This window comes from Gymnoscopelus microlampas (genome assembly GCF_963454915.1).
Source record: "Gymnoscopelus microlampas genome assembly, chromosome: 12".
In the NCBI taxonomy this organism is placed as follows: domain Eukaryota; kingdom Metazoa; phylum Chordata; class Actinopteri; order Myctophiformes; family Myctophidae; genus Gymnoscopelus; species Gymnoscopelus microlampas.
In genome coordinates this window covers 23,500,408-23,524,231 of record NC_139949.1, presented here as the reverse complement: position 1 = coordinate 23,524,231, position 23,824 = coordinate 23,500,408, and the positions used below count along the sequence as shown (strand labels likewise).

At 42.0% G+C, this 23,824-nt stretch overlaps 1 protein-coding gene across 7 annotated transcripts in view; it reads right to left on the bottom strand.

Annotated features, from left to right (window-relative positions):
• Nucleotides 1-23,824, bottom strand: part of dlg2 (discs, large homolog 2) — a 221,729-nt gene that overhangs the window by 14,767 nt on the left and 183,138 nt on the right. For 5 of the 7 annotated variants that reach the window (XR_014602005.1, XM_084074833.1, XM_084074837.1 and 2 more), the window contains 8 exons: nt 22,339-22,508; nt 21,553-21,689; nt 19,275-19,419; nt 18,378-18,543; nt 11,479-11,538; nt 9,840-9,998; nt 6,310-6,466; nt 3,581-3,683 (listed from right to left, as the gene is read on the bottom strand). Coding sequence is in view for 6 of the 7 variants with exons in the window: in XM_084074833.1 (XP_083930959.1) it covers nt 3,581-3,683; nt 6,310-6,466; nt 9,840-9,998; nt 11,479-11,538; nt 18,378-18,543; nt 19,275-19,419; nt 21,553-21,689; nt 22,339-22,508 (1,097 nt within the window). In the remaining variant the exon portion in view is untranslated. Of the gene's footprint in view, nt 1-3,580; nt 3,684-6,309; nt 6,467-9,782; nt 9,999-11,478; nt 11,539-18,377; nt 18,544-19,274; nt 19,420-21,552; nt 21,690-22,338; nt 22,509-23,824 lie in introns of those variants that run through there. The other 2 variants (XM_084074834.1, XM_084074838.1) reach the window with 2 other exon arrangements.

Here is a 23,824-nt window from a genome sequence, read left to right as displayed (position 1 = left end):
CCCGGTGAACTAATTATAGAGGGTAGAGAGTAGGGTCTTTGCAAAACAAACATCTCTATTGTTGTCTACGAGGTCAAGAAAATTTCATAGCCTGAACTCATCATGAACATGTGTGTAGAGTGGACAAAGCCAGTGTCACAAAATGAAAGAGATAAATCCATTCCTAGCCTTAAGGTTCTCCCAGAAAAGAAATTGAAATAAATCTGCAAAAATCCAAGATCCTTGTTACTGTCCCTGAGCATATTTCCAGACAGACTCTCTTATCCGTTGGTTAGCTGTGTACATAACCACATTACAGTATATTTAATTAGTAAACCTTTAGTTGTGGCACACTATTTTCCTAACTGCAAAGATAATATCGGTTTTGTGTGACACAGAGAGGATGGCCTGTGTTTTTCTAAGTGATCTCCCCTTGATTACAGTACTGCCTTATTCTGTTTCTATGAACAAGAACAAGCGATCACATTGGCCTAGATTGTTGACAAGTAATAAATAGATACCATGGGATCATATGATCCCATGATATGATTAATTTAGAATTTCTAGAGTGGTTTGCTTATACGCTACAGCTGAGATATATTAATGGCTTACAAGCTACTAGAGCTTGGCTGTTTGTCAAAGTAGGCTTAGGCTATATAGGATTGGGATGCTTTAGTATTTGACCTGATTTTCTTTTGCTATTATGCTTATTTGACAGTTGTTTTAAGGCTTTAACCTTGATGCCTGGTCACAGGATGAGTCAAGTGACATCCTGATAGCACTAACACAATAGCAGCAATTCTATATTTGTTCCCATCCAAATTTACAACAGAAACAGACTGAACATGACATTTTCTTGAACACATTAAAAAAAAAAGGAAGCAAGGCAGGGTGTATTAACCACATGAACCCTAGAGGCCCTATTCTGGGCATGTTAGAATAGAACGTTTGGCAGAAATAGCCTAACTACAAGCTCACAATGCGATGCATTGTGAGCTTGTAGATCAGCTATTTTCGGCAAAGAGATTTGGTGTCATGGGAAAAAAGGAGGGGACCATACGTAGACCCCTGGGGGACCCCGGTGTCAACAAAATATAGGGTTTAAGTGGTTATAGATTCAACTGCAGTGTGCATTCACCTGGGAGGACATGTAACATGAGGGGAAGTGAGGAGGGCTGTAAGAGAGAGGTTGTGTGGTGATTGGGGAGTGAGAGTAAATATTAGGGGTAGGTTGGTCAAGACGAGAGTCAGGGGTGCGTCAATGGGTTACAGTGTCCAGGAGACAGGGGGTGAGTAGACTGTCTGTGATTGCATTCACTCAGTGACTCTCCCTTAGCCAACCGCTATTGTGAATGATGCTAATGCTCAGAGCAGCCACACTAGTGCCAATGGCACAAACCTGGTGCTGGAGACCGGGCCCGGTGCGGCGAGCATAGAGCAAGTTCTGATGGGTAAGAAAAGAGAGCAGTTGGTTAGTGCCACTGGGTCAGGGAAGACTGGCTGTCATCTCAGAGTGAAGCGTTGGACTTTGGACAAGCGAGCTCCCGGTTGAACGGGACTCTGGCGTCCAAAGTTAAGTCTCTGGGAGACTGCCTTGATCACAGGGTGTGTTGAGTTACTTTGTGTTTACCTCTTGATGCACCAGCGTGACAATACAGTTTGTGCTCTGCATGTTATTTGCTCTCTCACCTAAAACTTTAAAAATAGGAATAGTGTTGAGGGGCAGAACTTATCTAAAACAAGATTCCACACCAATGTCTTGGACAAAATGGTCAAGGACTTCTGCTCCAGTCTGGCTGAGGTCTTATAGACGGCTCACATTTTAAATATTAAATAGATTTACGAAGCAAACAAAAACCCAAAAGAAAAGACTTGTATCATTGGCAGTTAAACAACATTCAACAACATTACAGAACAGATTCATGCTATAGATTTTTGCACGTGTAGTCCAAACTATACTTTTGTGTTTGGAACCTCAGATCTACAAGCGACGCATTGTGAGCTTGTAGATCGCCTATTTTCAGTCTGCGACACCCGCGCACAGCTATGTATAACTCAGGCTTTAGGAAGAAGGAATCTATGACCATGATTCATTGTTCCTGCTACTGCTGATCGTAATTACAAGTGGCATGCCAACAATCAAGGCTGTCTTGTCCAATACAAGCAACTATAGTGCTGCGTTGTCTGCCATGGTTCGTGTTTGTTAGCCTGAAGATGTCCAAGAATTATAAGCATGTATGTGCCCATGTTAAAGAAGAAATTAACTACAATCATTTGACTGGCCAACAAACAGGGTCAGGGATAGGCACATTTTACAGAAATAAAAGTCAAACTTATGATATGATAAAATTCAGCGTTTATGTTGCCCTTGGATCATCTCCCATAATGCACCACTCACCTACCTGGATGGTTATTTGACCTTTTTCAGACCACAAGAGACACCCAAATGAACCTCAGCAACTACTTCTGTAACATTAATCATTTTCATTAATATTTAATTTCTTATGTCTCCTCACATAAGGTCCACGTGTAAATGCACCTTTATTTTATTATTTTCATTTTCAAAGGAGATCTGATTTCAAGATGGATGTCAGTTTAAAATGTAATGCTATGTTGTATATGGACACTATCTGGTTATGAAACACATAACCAGGTTTAACAGAGGTCTCAGTATTCTTCTACTCCTCAGTCAACATGTTTGCACGGTTGAACAATCATTTTATTATATAAAGATGTGATATGTCGTGAGCTTGTAGATTGGCTATTTTTGCTATTCATCATGCAATGAAATAAATAGGGTTTAAGTGGTTAAACCACACATTGTTAGAAAGTCCTAGAGATCAGTTTTCTATGATGGGGTGAGTACCTTTTGTGTGACTACAGGTGAAAATACAAATGGGACATTTTCACTGATGTAGGAAGCAAATTAAACAGGACAATTTCAACTCAACTGCATCATTGGTATTTTTTTTATCTATTGTTGTGACTGCTAACCTTTTCTGGAACCCCAGGAACTGACCTCCAAAAATATGCAATATAGAACCATTTATTGCAGTCAGTGCATAATTATTCTTAAACAGAGTCCATTCTACATGCTAAAAGTAGCTTGAGATGTACTGAATACAGTATTATTACATGAATCTTGGGATTTAAAGAGAATGACTGAATCTGAGAATTGCCAGAGGAAATAGTTTCCAATGAAATAAATGTATTTCTGGCATTATTTTTTAATTCCAATGCCATTTAAGTTGAGTAAAATTGTCCTAAAGGATGGGTCATCAAAAGTCCATGAGACATCAATATTAATACTTAATTATTATTATTATAATTATTATTTACGTATACCTCTCATTTACTATATATTTCATTTCGTATACCTCTAGTAATACTATGCAGATATATGTTAGTTAACTGTTCACATACGTGCTACAGTAGGTTTGATGTCTACCCGGTATCTTAGTGTCTTTGAAGCACTAAAAGGTTTTTCTTTGCACTCTACTTGCGTGACTATTCACACATGCCATTTACTCTGATGGGACGACAGCGTCTACTAAATGCCGACTTTCTTAATTGTAATTTCAGATAGTTTGACTTGTTTTACCTTCTGGTCGGTACTGGGCAATGATGGAGACCATTTGGCCCGCTCCTTTCAGTGCAGCTGCAGCCTGTTCGTGGGTGGCCCCTCGCAGGTCAATGCCATTTACCTGTTCAGATGGAAAGACAATTTCAAAAGGTTATTTCAGCTTTGTTGAGCAGCACTGCTTTAGTGAACAGAAAGGCTAAAGTTGACCTTGTTCCTGCTGAGTGTGAAGGACATTTCCTCGTTGATTATGTCTTATGTTGGTAACATCTGGTGCGGCCTGTTGCTGGCAACAACCACCGGTGAGGGGCAACAAGCATGTGACCACAACATGGGGTCTGTAGCAGAGGTGGCGGAATGGAATATGACCTGGGGGGACATCAGGGCGCGCGTGCATGTGGACCGTGTTTTTTTCAGGTGGGTTTGTTGATTTTTGGGGGGATAATTCGGTTAATTTGGTTCGCCTCGTGCTCGCGGTGGTCGCGAGGTGCGGGGGGCTGGACTGATTTTATTATTTATTAAAAAATAAAAAATAAAAAAATCATTTTTTTTTGGGCTGGACTGAATAGTGGGGGGACACAGTGTCCTTTAATTAAACAGGCGCCGGCGCCACTGGTCTGTAGGCTGGATATACCAAACAGTGAGAGAAATGAATGTGTACCCAAGAGAGCAAGCTATTCTTAGACTTCAGAACCAGGCCAGTGTTCAATGTAAATCCGTCTGGTTTCATCAAGACACCGTGGAAGACTCAGCTACTGATTGGAAGAAAACTAACATGCTGACAGTGCCAGGTTTATTTAACAATCGGCTGACCTCAGTAAACCATGACACTTTTATGAAATGTGACAGCCTAATTGGTTGTACAATCATGTGTCATTAGCGTGGGTGAGCAGAGCGGGAACACTTATTTCCTACCCAAATTAGACTCACCACTAAGCCTGTTTAAGATCCCAGTCAGATGTCACCAGACATTATACAGTTGTACTTTTATATTTTGCTTTTTAAAACCTGCAGTACTGTACAACATACTGTACATTTCTTTGTTTTTTAACAACTAATTATCAAAATGGACAAATTGTTCTATACAAAATTGTCTAGGCATATTCCATTAACAAGGGTCAAAAACCTGACAATGTTGGAGTTACTATTTACCGGCTCTGGACGTCTATGGATCGTATTGGACTAATCATTATTTTAAACCAGCCTTTTTCTCTGGGGATTCTTAGCTGGAGGAACACTTCCACTTGGGTAAAGTGACATCCTGATCACGCTAACACAATAGCAGCAATTCTATATTCGTTTCCATAGGTTCTCTTTCTTATTGCTCACCCATCCAAATACACAACCGAAACAGGCTGAACATGACATTTTCTTGAACACATTTTTAAAAAAGGAAGCAAGGCAGGGCCATTGATAATGGCCTTCTATTTAGTGTTGTCGTTTTAACTTCCTTGTCACCTTGTCAAATGTGTTTTGTATAATTTAAAATTGGACAATTAAACTATTAATATAAAAAAAACCTGTTCAAAGACAAGGTTCAAGTAGCTCTGCATCACTGCCTCTAATCTTTTCATCACAAAGCAGTAATTGATTAAGGTGATCTGTCAAAAGGACAGGTATTGCATAAATCATGAAAGTCCCCTTTTCCAACATTTCCACCGAATTCTCCATGTGTGGTCCCGCAGCATGACTGGACATTATAGATTAGTGCAGTGGCTCTAAACGTGGGGTCTGGGGACCCCCTGGGGTCCTTGAGGGGCTTCCAGGAACAGTAGATAACTGTGTTCTACTACTGAATGTATTGGCACAGGAAAAACCTTATATTTTGAGTTCCTGATGAATAATGAATAAAGGGAATGCCCATCGGCACAAAGCGCTGTGTTATCAGCTTGCCCAGCGTTGCCGGAGTTATTGCTCTAACAACGACATTCGATCAGTGCGTTCAGGATGAGGTTTGTTACGCAGCATTGCTCGGTTGTATCGGTCGCCTCCTCCTTTCTTTTTGTGTTGTTTTCTCACACAACATCAGCTCGTTTGTCCCTCACTTAGTTCCGTATTTTTGTCTTGGCCTCGAAGGCAGCTGAGTTGAATAGATGCTTCTCGAATCATAGGTAAAATAGGCTCTCTCTGACCCTATCTTTCGACAGTATCTTCCTCTTTCTCTCTCTCCTCGCTCCCCCCCATCGAGCTCTGGTCTGATGGCACACATGACAGAAAGCGTGACCTAACAACGCTGAATGATGCTAACGTTGGGCTCTCCATTTATGGGCATGTGATGTCAGACAAAACAGAAACCGTGGCCTTGCTTAACAACGCAGATCTGCGCTGACGTCGGGCGTATCCACATTTGGGCACAGTCCACCCGCCAGCCACAGACAGACACAACTTTCAACATAATCTTTGTGTCTATAACAAAGATGCTTAAGGTAGGTGACAATGTGTACACTAACCCAGTGGTTTTCAAAATGGGGTTCAGGGGACCCCCAGGGGTCTTTGAGGGGGTTCCAGGGGGTCCCCAACCAAATTTGTTAAAAACAGTTTAACCACTTTAACTCTATACACATTGGATAATTGAAAATAGTTGATCTACAAGATCACAACGCGTCACGATGCAACAAGTTGTGAGCTTGTAGATCTATTATTTTCAAACAAATTTATTTTGAAAATAAATATTCTCAGATGGGGAGTCCACGGCCAAATGCATATGAATTTGGTGGGTGAAGAAAAGTGTGAGAAGCACTGCTACTAACCGATAAGATCTGGTCTCCTCGCCGCAGCTCTCCGCTCAGGTCGGCGGGCCCCCCCGCCAGGATGAAGGACACGAAGATTCCCTCGCCGTCTTCACCGCCCACGATGTTGAAGCCCAGACCTGTGGAGCCTTTGTGGAGCACCATCTTCCTGGGTTCCCTGTACATACAGTTCAGATAGTACATCAGCTCGGGGGGGTCTGTGGGTCTCAGCATCTTTCACGACCAGTGGACGAGGGTGTGGAGAACGACTCTACGAGGTGTTGCAACAGCACGCGCGTGTGTGTGTGTGTGCGCCGCGGACACAAGCCTTCTCTGTTGCTCAGTGCAAGGCGGAGCACAAAGGCGGTCGGAGCCCACAGGGGGGACGGTGCTCTACTTTAGGACCACTTGTCCCAATTCTGATGGAAAAGGAACCTCGTCACACTCTCACATTCGCACACACATCCTTACACGCGCTCTTTCTCTGGTACTTCTTCTGCTGCTTGCACACAAACTCACACAGAGACTGAGGTACAACAGGATGCATACACGGCTACGCACGAACACAAACAAAATGCAGCATTCTGTTCGCTCAAGTATTGCAGGCTATTATGAATCAGAGGCAGATTCATATGAATACAGTATACGTACATTGCAGAAATATAACTGACCCCTCCCAAAACATTTATCAGTGGTGAATTATCAAAAATAAAACCCTAGATCATTGTTTATTAGATACATTTGTTCAAATATCCAAGGCAGGTTACAAAGGATAACACAGTGGACTTGATTTGAACAGTACATAGCCTACAACTACAAAGTGCATTTAAAGTGAAAACAACAACAACAACATGGAGCACATTTTGACCATCATGACCTTCATCATAATGAAGACCTGTTAAGGTCGAAGCTCGTTGCTTGGTTATCATTGCTGGGATTCTCTTTCACTGAAAAGTGTGCTCAGAGAGCTCAGACAATCTTTTCTCATCATAAATGTTATTCTGCCATCTGCTGGTGAATGCATGAACTACTGCTGTGTGGGTGATGGTCTCCACAGCACTGAGTTTACTACAGCCAAGCTCTACACAAGCTCAACTATTTCCTTCCATTATAATGCATTGGAAGCTAATTCCACTGACCCGATTCAGATGGAATTACATTTTTGTATCTCATCTAGTTTTCTTTTAAATGCCTTCATCCTAACATGCGCCGAGTGACTGAGCGAGTATACTGATCAGTATCCATTAGCTCATATGTAGTCATCTGCTTAATGCCTTGTTACATCACAAGATGTAACGCAAAGTCATAAATGTCCACAGCAGGGCCTCTTCAAACCATAAAAGGAAGCTGTAAAAATCACGTTTACTGTATTGGACAAAATAGGGGTTCAAAGTCAACAGTCAAGAGCAGGTTTACCAACCGTATCAGCCATTTATCAAATGGTAAAGAAAATACCTTTAGTTGTTCGGACATTACGTGCATATCAGCAGTTGGATTAGTGTTGGACATCTACTATAATCCTGCTCCACACCGCACATGGAGTGCTCATAGCTCTCAACATGCACACAGACATCAAATAAATGTAAAACAAATGTTTAGATTTAATGCAAAATCCCTAGATCCACAAAAGGTCCTTTCAACGTCTTAAAGGAGGAGTTCACCCAAAAAATTACTTATTTTCTATCAATTACACACCCCATGAAGCCTTGATTTCATGGATTTATTTTTGTTTTTGTGGCATTCCTAAGACAATAATTTGATGACCGTGTGTATTTCCGGTAGGAGACACAAATAATCTACTTTGTGTCTCCTACCGAATACATTAGCCGCTAGGAGACGGGAATCAAATTATTAGCTTAGGAATGCGACAAAAACAAAAAAGAATCCATGGATTCAAGGCTTCATAGGGTGTGCAATTGATAGAAAATAAGTACGTTTTTGGGTGAACTCCTCCTTTAATACTTAGAGCGGCAAACACCAGAGAGCCAGACTACTGTCACTTCTGCCTGACTTAAACCATCCTAACTATGAAATACATTCACATGTAGGATAACAAAGGCAGTGACTAGGTAGGATACCTGCTTTCCCCTATCTATTTGAGGGAACGACAACACAAATATAATTAATAAATATGCATACAGTGGGCTTAAATTGACTACAGCACTCATTTTGACACAGGGAGACAGCCTGGCTTGGCAAAACCCCCTCATTAGAAAATACATTTTGCATGTTAAAAGGATGCTTATAGCAATTTTGAAACAATTTTTTTAAAACTCAGATAGGCTGCATAGTCAGAAAAGCTCAGCCATAAGCAGTCTTGCAGCTGTCGATATGGGCTCCTTTGATGATATCTCTGGCCGCCTACAGTCTCTCAGCTCTAATTCATTTTATATGGGCTTCTTCATCCTTGGATAACTAAGTACGGTGCTGGGCTACAGCGCAGGAATAAAAGGGGGAGAACGATACCAGTCAACCAAATGGTTGGACAAGAATCATTCATACGACAAAACATGATTTATATCATGTCACACTCACAGAGGTCAATGTCACATTTAGACAGGACTGGCAGAAACAGACATCACACACATTCACTCAGTCACAATAACTGACAGGTATTAACCCAAAACATGTGAATAAATTCAGAGCACTGACACACTATATTAAATACTAAATACTCGACTTGGGTACATAGATGTGAACAGAGGGGGTTAGGTTAGGCATTAGGTAAGGTTTTAAAACAAACACAGGTTACTAAAATGTGATGGAAAACTACAGGTGAAGCCTGCTAATGGTCAGGCTAATAGTCCAGTTGTTATTGGGCAGCATGCAACAGCCTTAAACGTGGATCAATGAGTGACTACATAACCTCAGAGCGAGGCACATCATGTCTCTATTGACATCACTTTGTTAAAAGTGTTGGTGATGAATGGGATATTTTTTTCTTTTGAGAACAAGAACCACTGACCACCTGCTTGGACAGTGGAGCTGCAGTGTGTGGGCAAAAGATAAGTGTGGGGGAGCCCTGGGCCTTCAGACTGTGATGGAGGGAGACTGGTAGGGATGCGGTGTCTTAAGAGCAGTGGTTCTCAAACCTTTTCATGTCAAGGACCCCAAATGAATATGTATTTCCCTGCATTTAAAACGTTTTTGTGCCAGGATCTCACAATGCATCGCACTGCGTTGTGAGCTTGTACATCGGCGACTTTCAAATGGCTGATGGATATAGGGCTAAAGTGGTTAAACAGATGTTGATGATGATATTAAAACATTTGGCTGGGGACCCCCTGGAACCCCCTCGAGGACCCCTGGGGGTCCCCAGAGCCCACTTTGAGAACCAATGGCTCAGAGAGCAACAGACTATCAGGGAACGAAGAAAGGAACGGGAGTGGAGGTGACCACATTCACGCAGCAAAATGGCCGCTGTGTGAATGAACATGTGTATAGGAAGAAGGAGAAGGAGAAAAAAAAAAGGACATGCAATGTCATGCACATACTGTAGTCAGGTAGGTGGAGGACGGTGAGGAGGAGGTGGTGGTGGTGGTGGGAAGTACCTGGTGACGTCCGTGTCAGGGAACAGGCCTAAGTGATAGTTTGGGAGGGGGACGGAGTGAAGGAGGGGGCTTTTGTCACACTCCACTGGGGAATAGTGTCTGGGGGAGGGTGCTCGGTCACATAGCTTGTTCACAGTGCTGTAAACTGGCTCAGGAGGCCTACAACGGAGGCGAGAGAGAGAGAGAGACACAAGAGCACAGAGATTAGCACACACAGAGGAGGAGGAGAAGGAGGAGGAGGGAGAGATGGAAATGACCTCCAGAGACAGCAAGAAAGCAAGAAAGCAAGAATGCAAGAATGCAAGAAAGAAAGAAAGAAAGAAAGAAAGAAAGAGAGAAAGAAAAATAAATGTAGATAAAAGGATTGTGAGGGTGAGGAAAGAGATGGCATATATTATGCTACTATTAGCATAATTATGCTACTAGCCTGTAAGAGGGAGAGGCTGACATGTCTGCCATCCTACTAGTCTCTCTTCATGCATGTTGGCATTAACAATGCCAGCTTCCTCAAGTTAAGCCAGCAATGTAATGTGTTTAGGTTGTTTTTCCACTGAAGATTAGATTAGATGAGTTAAAGATCCGTGGTTTGAACAGGAATCCATGAGCATAGAAAGTATTTATGGGGGAGAGAATGAGGTGTGTGCTTTATAATGTGGTGAGTCAGCAGAGCAGTGAGAAGATACAGGATAAGAAACAGTGAAGGACGGAAGGAGGGAGAGAAGGTTAGGCTACTGAAAATATTCAAATTTAACCTGTTCTACAACAGGCACGGACAGTAGATACTATACGTTTGCTTCATCATGAGCATTAGGGACTTTCTATACTCCTCTTATCAAGCTCCATAAACTCTACTGTGATGATAGGACTTGGTCATTCCTCACTAAGTACTTCTTATAAGTATGTTTATACTTATAAGACCTATACACTTCATCATACAAACTCACAACGTTTAGCTATTTTTCTTTAATTTCTGGGTTAAATATTCAGAAATGTTCTTCTATGACATGCCCAAAAGAGTAATGCCAGGTTGAAAGTGGTTAAGAATAATGCTGAACTATCTATTTTACATTTTGCTTTATTTGGCTGTGTAAAGAGGCATAGTCAAATGTTACCAACATGGGATATACTGTATATCACCCTTTAAATATGTCACCATAACTAACTGTAGAAAATGATGTGATGTGTGGTAGCAAGGTCAAAGGTCAAAGAGAAATGTTAACATGAATATGTACAAAGATAACAGTGATGTCTGTTCAGGCATACCTGTACACAACACAAAACAAGGCAAACGTCTGACTCAGCATTCAGGTCAATGTGCATCATCATCATCATCAACATAATCTTGCGTTGAATACTGTGTGAGTGTCCAAATAGACCCTTATGGGTCTGTAACTCTGAGAGTGTACAAACGGAACAAAGTTCATTTGGTTGTGTTTCTACACGTTAAATTATCTATGGTGTAGATTGGGGTCACAATGATAGAAAATGGTTCAATTTGTACACTCTCATCTCACATAATGGTCCATAAGGGTCCATTCGGACCCCTGGTGTGCCTCGGACCAGACGTTGAGAAACAGTGTGATATGGGATGATGAGCGTGCAAAGAGCGATATGTGACTGACCAGTCAAGATGTCTCACCTCAACTGGAAATGCTGGGAATCAAACCTGTGACCCTCTCCGTCATCTAGTGAGGGATTTCTAATTGGAGGTAGATGGCAAAAGTTAACAACTTTCGATACAATTCTTCATAATCAATAACCCTAAGATGAGAACTTCATTAACTACTTAACCACTTAACCCCTACTTAGCTGACCAGGGACATCAGGGCTCTATACTTGGTCCTCTCCTTTTTCCCCACCTTTACACTTGTACATCTGCTATTTTCACCAAATCTTCACCCCAGAATAGGGACGCTAGGGTTAGAGTATTTTATAATTTGGCTATTTGAAAATAGTCAGTATACAAGCTTACAAAATGTCGCGACAGTAGTGTGATCTTGTGGGTCAGATATTTTTGAGAAAAAGACCCCATTGAAATTTTTGAATTGATTTTTTTTTTTGTTTTTTTTGTTAACATTTTCGCCTATAATGACATGCCCAAAATAGGGCCACCAGGGTTAATGTGGTTAAGAATTGCATGCTTTAGTATTGCTATTTGAGTTTCAGCAGCTGTTTCCATTTTTTGAGGCACTGATCAAGAATCATAATAAAGAAATACAGAAAGAATGCACAAACAAAGAGAGGCATGCATTTTCTGTGAGAAAACTCACACTTGGAAGCATGCTTACAGAGAACGTAACATCACACGGTGGGGTAAGTTAACTGACAACAGAACACGCCACATCCTCAAATACACTGACCACTGAATATCAACCATTTATAGAGGTTTATCAACGATGCCGTCATCCAATAACAAATGATGAGTTTATATGTATGCAAAGATGTTGTTAATCTGGCACAAACAAAGTGATCACTTCAAGCGTTGGCTCAACATGCTATGATGGTTTGCGTGTTAGCTTTTCGGAGCGTGAGCTGCTGTGAATCCAGCTGTGTTAATTGGAGCATGCAAGTTGTAGCGATGACTTCTTCTGTAGTATTCCTACTCAGTCACCGTAGTGTCTAAAGACATACCAGTACTCTCTCTACAATCAATCTGTCCTATCTCACCTTCAGTCCCACAGTACAAGCTCCAGCTTTTATGATCACGTAAAACTAGAATTAGGCATATTATCAATCACAGCTACTGTGTCTTACAATGTCTCGCTGTACACTCAACATGTCATCAATGTCATGATGCAATGTGCATTATGCATCACACTACTAGTGTGAACTGCATTGTCAGGATCGCAAGCTCACGAACTATTGATGACTTGAACTCATACATTCATCATTATGCCTTTGCTCCAAATTAATACATCTAAGGGCGGATTCACACTATGGTCCCGGGTGCGCACCCTGGACCACTTGGCTGATGTTATGATAGTGTGAACGTTGCGTATCGTTCCCCGAAACGGATCACCGTACCGTACCCAAAACCACCTCCGGAGGTAGTCTCGGATCCGGATCATGCGTATTCGGGCACAGAAAGATGCAATGTGAATCCATCCGTACCAACAGGAGGAAGTGGACTGCTAATCATAATATCATTTAGATATTTTTTATAATGACACATTATTTTAGCTGGGTTATACCTTCTCATAGTTCTACTTGAATGTTGACAAGAAATAATAATCCCGCTAGTGTTTGAGTACCGCGAGCCGTGAAAAATAATAAACAAAAAACACATGTGTAGCGAACACGTATATAAGGATAATAAATATACTAAGGATTAGTCTGTGACGTCACTGCTAAAATACCAAGGATGCGTGCGTGACGCCAATATCATATTAACAGAGACAACGTTACATTTCGAGGTTTCAAAGACCAGTGCACACACTGCTTTGGTTGTGTATTGTTGATCTGTTGTTATTATAACTCAAGACAATGTCAGGAACACAGTCAAACTTTATTATTCACTCTTAACTCTGACAACTGACTCTTCTTCTGTGAATGACATGCTCTAGCTCCCAAAGCCCCATAGTCAACAGCGCCCCCATGAGGCACATATTTACCATTACTGTTAAATGAAATGGTCTCGGGTGCGCAAGAATCTTGGCCAATGTGAATGCTGTCCAGCTGGGAGAGGCCAACCGTACTCGGGAACGATTCGAATGAATCGGACCCCGTCTGAATCCGCCCTAACTGACTGTCCGTCCGTCTCTCTGCCTAATGTGTGACAGGATTTGAGGTTCCATTTTGTTGCGGTTGCCCAATTTTGTGTGTCTACTAAAGATGACTCATTCTGTGAGCCACACTTTCGCTCCTGTAGAGATAATTGTGTAAATGGATATACAAGAGGTGATGGTTACTGCGTGCATGTGCCCACACATGCGCGCGCACGCACGCACGCACGCACGCACGCACGCACGCACGCACGCACACACACACACACACACACACACACACACACACACACACACACACACACACACACACACACACGTAATAAGTTGGCATCCCCTCTAGGTGTGCCTTGACCATCAAAATCAACACTGTCCTCTTCCCTTTCTACTCTCTCTCACTCTGACTGACTGTCATGTGTTTGCACCCAGTTCAAACAAGGCACACTTCTTATCCCAGCACGTCCCCACTGGCTGTCTCCAGCAGGCTGCAGCATGTTGACATAAAGCTTTCCGTGAACATTAACAATTCACAGCTGCACCCAGCCACATGTCACGTTGCCTGATTCCTACTATTCATCCACTATTCTATTTAAAAAAAAAATCTCCACCAGGTTGGAATGGCCAGGGCCAGGGATTATGTTATGTTAAGTTTCTTGCTCATAGACCGGGAATCGAACCTAGGACCTTCTGTTTCCTAGGTGGCTTCTCTACCAAATTTGCCCCCCTCGTAAATCAGTAAGTTACAGCATGACTGTCCCTCCGGACAATGGGATCAGGATAATCATGTTAATTTAATCCATATAAGAGATGCTTAAAATGTTAAACGTCTCTCTGAAAATAAAAGTTCTCAGTCGGTCAACAGTGCCTCAGGAATCAAAGTAAAGCACTATGCTGTATGGGCTGGCATTGGAAAACATTCAACAGATGAAAAAGGCTAAGAATACCGGAGGGGTCTTCTTTAATACTATTCCAAACAGAAATGTGCAGTGTTGGAAGGTCAACCATCTGTAATCATCCAGGGGTAAGAATATTTAGGAGGTGAGCAGTATCAGTGGTAGTAGCAAGAGGATAGAGCAGTCAGTGTTCATTCCCTCTGCTAAATCATTCATGATTAGCAGAGCTGCACTGGGGCACAGAGTCAGTTCAGACCACAGCAGTATACACAGCGAAGTCCTGAGTGTTCATTTACCCTTACCGACCCAGCCTTACCCTCACTCTCAGGACTGTACTGTGTATAGTGAACTGGTCTAGAATTCTAAGTGTACCCACTTCACTTCCTTTACTTGTTAACTTTTAACTTGGTATGACTCAGGAGATTAAACACGCTTCAAATTATTATTGCCAATTTGTGACAGGAAAATTGGAATGAGAATTTCTAACCTTGCACTTCTCAAGAGGCCCTAAAGCACACACACTCAGTTTCAGCAGTGACGCAAGTAATGAAGAATAGGGCTGCAACTAATCTTCTGATTAATCGAATAAACTAGAAACATTTTTTTAAATATTGAAACGATTAACCAATTTTTACACTAGTCACACAACAGTGTCATGCAATGTTTTTAAAATAGCAGATCTACAAGCTCACAACATGTCACGTTACGATGCGTAGTGAGCTTGTAGATTATGTTTTACAATCGTTTAAAGTTTGATTAACTGTTGCACCTCTAATAATTTCTTCAGAATAATGTGCAAATTGCAAAGGAACAGATTACATAGAAGTAGACTAAGACCATGAAGACAACACCTCACCTGACACTGTTCATGGTGTACATGTAGTGAACCAGAGTGAGGTGCACGACGAGTGGCACGCTTCAGGTCGGAGTGATAATCTGAAAGGCTGTTAGGTGTAGCCTAATAATTAAGTGGTAAACCTCTTAGCCTCAAAAGAATGGAGGACTAATCTTTCTCTGAACAAAGCTTAACGTAGAGGTCCATCTTCTGGTAACAACCTTTTGTTCATCACCGCCATGTTATTTCACCACCCTCGAGAGTGCACAACATCTAGTCTAGTGTAATGCCGTTTTTGTCTCTCACACACACACACACACACACACACACACACACACACACACACACACACACACACACACACACACACACACACACACACACACACACACACACACACACACACACACACACACACACACAGCAAACCACTATGGCACAAAACAGAATTCAAATACAGCTTGACAGTCAACATTTGTCATCTCTCATATGAACTGCCTCAAAAGGTCACCATTGTCTAACAGGCTTCAAAAGCAGCGGTGTGCAATTCGGCTTGCAGCTGAGCTGGGCTGTACTTCACAAATGTAACCTACCTTACACCTGAGACCTGCCTGGATACACAACCAACCACCCGCTGCGAACACTGGATGACTGGCTCCATGCCCCTGATATTACATGGACGCTCAGCTTTGTAGCAGATTGTTATGGGATTAGGTGAGAGAGAGAGGCTGAGCTGGGGGGGAATACTTATGCAGCATTTTCGGTCAAACTGCATGGAGACGCATTTTGAACTGTACTCACATATGAGTGAGAAATAACTTGCAGCAGTGATTTTTAATTTCAAGGACCCCCAGTTTGTATTAGGCCACGGGCCCCAATTTGATACTCCACTGTAAAATCTTCAGTGAATCTAACCCTGAGAGTGTACAAATTGAACCAATTGGACCCGTAAGGGTCCATTTGGTTTGTACACTCTTCCGATCTAGGCGCACAGTATCTAGTCGCAAAACCCTGCACACAGCGCTAAGGGGTTGTATTAAGCTCCTGAATTAGTCATGGATGGGTTTTGGGCATTATATTAATTACTTAAACCAATCAGTCTTTTCCCATTCCTTTAAGAGAAGCTGCGCTTAAGCTTGGTATTTACATGGCGGATTGGAGGAAAAGCAAACCATTTTCTGCTGTGGAAAAGTGAAAGTGTGGGACCATCTAGCAGACATTGTAATGTCATCCATGATATATTGACATCATCAATTTAATAATCACTCGCTCATTCTCACTTATGTTCTTCTTTCAACCAACAACTAAAGCATGACAGACACTGCTGACTGTTGTGTCGCAGCTCTATGGATATTAACGACTGCTGTCCATTGAACAGAGACCATTAAAGAAAGCCAGAATGCAATGGGTGCATGCTTACATGATGAGAGGTATCTGAAGATATTCTATCATGAATAAAGTGTAAGCTACTACTAATTGAAGTAAATGCCTCTATTTTTATACCTTTCTCTCGAGCAACAAAAACGGTCACTTACCCAATGCAATATATAGATAATCTGGCCCAGATCACTAATATTTGTTTTACCTCAATGCGGAGTCCCTCAGAACTGTCATCTACCATGTTGAACATGAGTGTTATTGTGCTGAATTTGGGAGGATTTAGATTGAAACCACCATTTGATGGACCAGCTGTGCTCCTGGTCAAATTTCACATGTACTGTAGCCTAAAATCTGCTCATGTTCAAGAGACATCTGTGTTAACTTCACATATTAACTTAATAATGATGGATGTTTTTAAACCACTTATTATAACATGATGGAAGGCTGCTCGCTCTGTTCGTCAGGAGACACAAATTTGATGGTGACCTGTTGCGTTGAGCATTGTGTTGTCCAAAATAGTAGGGAAATATCTGCGCCGTCACTATACCGGCTGATAAAACCAACTAAAAGCTGGTCCAACCGCTTACTCACTTCTGTGCGTAAGATAGCAATGCACCCAGTTTGCTCCAGACCACACCTCATTTGAAGACCAACATGCCCATGGGCGCTAAATAATAAACAACGTGGGTGCTGGGTGTAAAAATGACAACTGCATCGGTTGTAAAGTTGCAATGACAGTTGCACTGCACCGGGCGGAAGACAGGGCCCTCAAGAGTTACATGCCCGTAATGGTCCATTTGGTTCGTAACTATCTACAATTTAGCTGGCCACCCCCGGAAACCCCTCAAGGACCCCTGTTGGTCCCCAGACAACATATTGAGAACCAGTGACAGTTACTGATTAAACTGGAGAGGGAGAATGACAGAGACAGAAATTACTCCCTGATGATGTACATGAGTGCCAACTTCTCCTCAGAAAAAGGTATGTTTACTATCACTACTAAAGGAGATGGGGTAGAAATCATGCAGTCTTCAACTATAAAAGTTCCATGAAAGAAGACAATTTCTACCTTGCTGATCTGCAGACCTGGTGCAGACGTAACGTTTTGTACAAAAATGTTAATTTGCAGTGACGTAAATCGAAGCCAGACTGTCTCTGTGGACCAAACTAAACAACACAACTTTCCAATGCTTAGCGGATGGGTTAAATCAAAAGGGCATAAACTACAATGTCTGGAGACAACATAAAAATATGGAGAGACTAACACAACTGGACAATACAATAGAAATACAGGACTTTATCGGGCTTTGCCAGCAGTTTTCAAATTGAGTTTTACTGGGCACCCACATTGTCACAAATGTCCGTTGTGAAAATGTGATGCATATGTAAGGGCTAGTCACTACTTGTTTTTTTACAGAAGGATTTAGGAACTCATTGTAATCATTCTGCAAACTTCTTTAGGTCCCATGCTTTGAAAAACACTACAGGAAAGACATTTATTGGTGGGGATGGAGGAACAGGTGACCCAAAAACGAGAAAATGGGATCTTTGAGATTTTGATGTAGATAGTTATTTTTTGTTTTTTAATTGCCACAGAGACAAACACCAATAAATCAGGAGGACAGGGGAGCACAGATGGGGTACAGGGTTTGGACAAAACTGCTACCTGTTGTTCTAGTGTTTCTCTGGTAGGAAGGGAGGTAATTACCGTAAGAAGGAAAAACCATCCAACCTGTTTACATCCTCTTCCCCCAGTAAGTGCTTAGGGAGGGGGGAGTAACTCCCAGGGGAGATCGGGGGAAGACCAGACTTGTACTCCAGAGTGCCGCTGTTGCCGGCAGAAGAGATATGATTTTCCATTGCTGGATTGAACGCTGGGGAGGAAGGAGGGATGAAGACAGAGAAAACTATTGTCAAACATGTGAGGGGACGCCGGTGTTTATCCCAATTAAACAGGGTCTCATCCCAAAGTAAAAATATAAGCCTCTGAACGGTGAATGAGAATGAACAAAAGCAGTGAAACATAGAGCTCTTCATTTGTGAATGGTTTCATTTATAGATCCATGCTCAGTCTGAAACATACAGCATCTATAAATTCCAGCTGTTCACCGTCTTCCCACCCTGGCAAGGCATTGAAATGTACAGCATATGGCTAATATACATGTATATTAGCATACATATATGTACATATCGTCACTGCATGGTGGAAACCTTGTTTGCCCAAAACTGTTGCTTTTCAGCTTGTTTGTCAGCTTTTCCGGTCTTGTTAATACTTTTGATTAAATATTATAAATATTGGTTAAATATTTATATTTAGACGGACTTGTCATTATAGGTGAACATTTTCAAAATTGTTCAAAATATTTCTAAAATAGCAGAAATAGTCTATTGACGAGTTGTGAGATTGCTTTTGTGCAACATTGTCATACAACAGTATAAAATAGGGCATTCATTTATGAAAAAAAAAAGATTACATATGGAGATACAAGGTTTCCGCCCGACAGCGAAGATATACTCTCCATTATGCATTGCTATACCAAAACTAAACCATTCTAATAAGAGCCAGGCAGCTCAGATCTCATTATAAAAGAGGTTGAGGACTCACAGTGTGTGATATCAGGTGGCCCATAGGGATCTGATAAGTACACATTGGTGGGCTTCCCCACCTTCAGCGAGACCACGTCCGATGTGTTCTTCAGTACAGCCACTGCCTCCTCATGGGTCACCTCCTCCAGAGTGTAGTTGTTTACCTGTGCCACAGAGGAGAGAGGAAGGGAAGCGCGTCGCTATCGGTTACGTAGGGACTCGGAGTTCGCTTATTATTAGAGATTACTTTGTATTTCCAATGTTCTCCGCCTGTCAAGCCAGCATGTCGCCCCCCTCTCTCCTCCCCTGCCTCCCTTTCTTCAGCAGACTGGAATATAACAGATGGTCTCCTGGAGAGAGGATGAGGGTGGGAGGGTAATGGAATTAAGCGGTGGTTAAGCACGTATAGAGGCCCTCTTCAAGAGGGATGGTGCAATTACACTACAGAGAGACTGCATTAGGAAACACGAAGCCGTTGCTTTCTCCGTCTCACGTCAGGGAAATTGAGATGCACAGGGTACCTGGGCTGTCATGACTTGAACTTGCGGGGGACATACAGTATTTCATAACCTTGTAGTCCAATCTATTTCCTCTTTCAACTTCATTGTATTGATAGAATCCAATGAAGGGGATATACCTGTGGCCCAAATATGTGGTATTCAAAATAAAATTATGTAATTTTTTTCTGGTTAGTAATTTTTTCTGCCAGTCCAGGTATGGATATATAAGGCGCTATGTCCAAAAGGCGTAGTTTCCATAGCACAACGTATGAGTGCCACGTATTTGCGCTATGCAGGAAACACCAGCAGCGTGACGAGGCATAGAACATCTATTCTGCGCTGCGCTTCACGTGTAGCATTTTAATCTGGCCACAGAGAGTTGGAACATTTTCAACTTTGGGCAGTCTGGATGAGCGTCTTGTGTTTTCAGCTTGGAAAAAATGCATTGGTGGACACATGGTCTAACCTTGTGATCATGAAAATTTATAATTTTGTATTACACTGAATGACATTTTTACTAGGGTGCATTCATATGAATGACAATAAAATAGAATTATTGCCATGACTACTATAAGGGTATAGGTGACATTCCAATGAACATAAACCCCATTTTAGAGAGTTGTAATAGTTGTTTTATAATTTTTTTGCTACTTTGAAATCCTTATGAAGAAAGAGACCGTTGACACACCGTTGAAATGAATAGCTGAAAACCTCCCAAGTTGGCACCACCTGTCCATTGAACTCAATGGACGGGGGACGGGGGGCGGGGGAACTCAACATTCAAATATGGACAAAATATCTAGCAAACACAGTTGCTGAGGATCATGTGGTAAAATGCACGGCTGAGGAGACACTGGAGCCTATCTGGGTGCAAATGAACCAATACACAAAGCGGAGAACAGCGACCTTTGATGGTTCACAGTCAGAAACCCAGCCTTTAACCCAGCTTCATGGCGGCACGTTATGCACACACTTGCATATGATGCTAATGTCTCTAAAATAACATGTACACACCTGCATAAGATGCTAATGTACTGTATACAGTATCCGCTATCACATAATGTGTTTATGTATATCTTTATTTCTTTTATTTAACCTGTTTCTATCTCTTTCCCCTCTGCTCTCACTACCTCTGTCCTGTCTCTTCTCATGGAATACTACAAAATGATGCGCACACACACACACACACACACACACACACACACACACACACACACACACACACACACACACACACACACACACACACACACACACACACACACACACACACACACACACACACAAAAGAACTGTAAACCTGTGATGTGACAAATAAAGTTGATTCAAATTCTGAGAATGGCCGCACATCAACAATGGCGAGGCCGGCCGCCAGCACCACCCACCGTGTTCTCTGCCAACTACATCCCCACACTGTTAGGAAATCCCAGTGGGACGACCACTTTGTTTGCTGGGACAGTGACAGTAATGTTAATGTAATTATTCATTTAATTTGATTAAAATGTTGATCAAATGCAATTTTCTCAATGTTAATAAATAAGGCAATAGGTACAGTGTGTGATATAAATCGAACAGCATTTGTCATCTCAGTACTACTGTTGTATCTTTTAATTAAACTGTATCAATACAATATCAATGTAAAAAAAAACACAATTTGTTTGAAGGAAGATTGTTCTGGGGATTGTGCTGCGTAAGCATATTTCCTGGTAATATACCAAATATAATCTCATTCAAGGAATGGCCATCTGTGTTGTGGACATGCAAAGTCCCAGTAAAATGAGTCCCAGGATGCCTCACCATAATAAGCCTGTCTCCGACCTGAAGCCTGGCATCCTTCTGAGCTGCCCCGCCATCAATGATCTTGGTGACGTAGATGCTGTTGTCTCCAGGTATGTGCTGGTTTCCCACACCACCAGCAATACTAAAGCCAAGCCCTGTGTGCATAGAGGATTAACTGGTTATGGTTACGTTGAGGATGTGTGTGTGAGTGTGTGTGTGCGCGCATGTGTGTGTGTGTGCACACACACACACGTGTGTGTGCGCATGTGTGAGTGAATGAGTGAGTGTGTAGAGGGTTTCCTCAGAGCTACTACAGGGGGGCCACCAAATCTTCTTTTACATTAACCACTTGAACCCATGCAAGCATCACTATTCTGGGGGGAACATACACAGAAAATAGCAGATCTACACGGTCACATCGCGTCGCAGCGATAACAATCTGCTATTTCCAGCAAAGAGATTTGGTGTACTGTAGAGGTAAGAAAGAGCAGACCAAGTATTGAGGGTTTTAGTGCTTAACCACTTAAACCCCAGCATTCGTATTGCGGGGATAGCTTTCGCAGAAAACAGCAGATCGACAAGCTTACAACGCGTCGCGCTGCGACGCGTTGTAAGCTTGTTGTTCTGCTATTTTCAGCAAAAGCTTTCACCACAGTAACAGAAAGCATAAAAGACACTAGCATAGATCCCTGAGGGACTCTGCTCAACCATATGGGGTTTAAGTGGTTAAATGTCTGAAAATACCCCAAAAATTCTATGACACTATCTATGAAATCTAGACCCCTGAACTACCGGATCACCCACCTTTTGGTCCTTTAATGAGTTTGATCTCAATGACTGTCTCCAGCATGGGCATGCGGCGACGCACATATAGTCTGACGATGGATCCCGCCACCTTGAGGGCCTCCACCGCCCTGCTGTGGGAGACTTCCGACACGTCTGCATCGTTCACCCTCAGGATGCAGTCGTTCACTCTGGAAGGGGTGGGATAAGGAGGTTCAGTGGTCAGTGTTGCCACATTTTGTGAGAGAAATAAACAACCAGGTCTGTGAAAACAAGCCCAAAAGAAGCGACTAGGCCACATGAGCACTTCAAACATGCATTGGCTATTTGAAAATAGCAGATCTACAAGCTCACAATGTGTATCACGTCATTTCAACTTTTTATGTTTTTTCATAAATGAATGCCCTACTTCACCTGTTCAAGAGTGTCACACAAAAGTAGTGAAAATAAGATCTACAAGCTCACAACGCGTCACGTTGTGAAGCGCTGTGAGCTTATAGATCAGCTATTTTCATTATTGTCTCCACCAGGCCTGGCAGACACTATGTTTTGCACCCTGTCTGTCTGTCCGTCCGTCCGTCCATGTGTCCGTCTGTCTGTTAACAGCTAATCTCCCGCACCGTTGGCCCGATGGCAGCGAAACTGTGCACACACACTCCCTGGATGCCATATCAGAACCTCTGCCCCAAATCTTTCAAATCGGCCTGTTATAGCGTCACCAGGAGGTAGAATTTTGCAAAACACTTTTTTTTTAATATTACCACAGATTTTATCCCTACATCACGCAAATCGGTACACATGATCTCTATGGTTATGTGATCAAGACGGATCTGTCCGATTTGACACATTCCATCCTGATTGGCTCTTTCAGATCTTTCATATTCCATCCTGATTGGCAAATTTCGAAACATTGATGGCCCACAATAACCTACCTGACCTGGCGGAGACCTGTGCTCCGAGGAGCACTTTTTCTAGTTTTAAAATGTACCTGTATGAATATATCTGTCGATAAAGTGGGGGATAGGAGCTGGTTGTTGATAATGGTGATAATACTGTTGACACTGTACATACGTATATATCTACTACAGTATATGCCCATTTTAATGGTGAAATATTATTCATGATAACTATGCCTACATTTGAGGCAGGAAGATGGGTTTGATGAAGGTCCTTGGTCGTGGAATGAATTGCAGGTAAAACTTAACTAGAGATCATCATCTTCTCATTAACAGATTTTAAAAGGCATACGTTTTTAAAACATTTAGTATTAATACTATACTGTTAGATATTTTTATTTGTATTTTAACTTCTTGGGTTATGTATCTGTTGCACTGCACATTTCTGTCATCGTTTTGTTCTTATCTTGTGTTTTGTTCTTATCTTTATACAGTTTTGGCCTCATCTTGGCCAGGTCTCACTTACAAAAGAGGTCTCCAACATCAGTGTAATGGTAAAATGACAATTACACACATATTAACTGATAGCCCACAATATTTTCTGAAGCCCC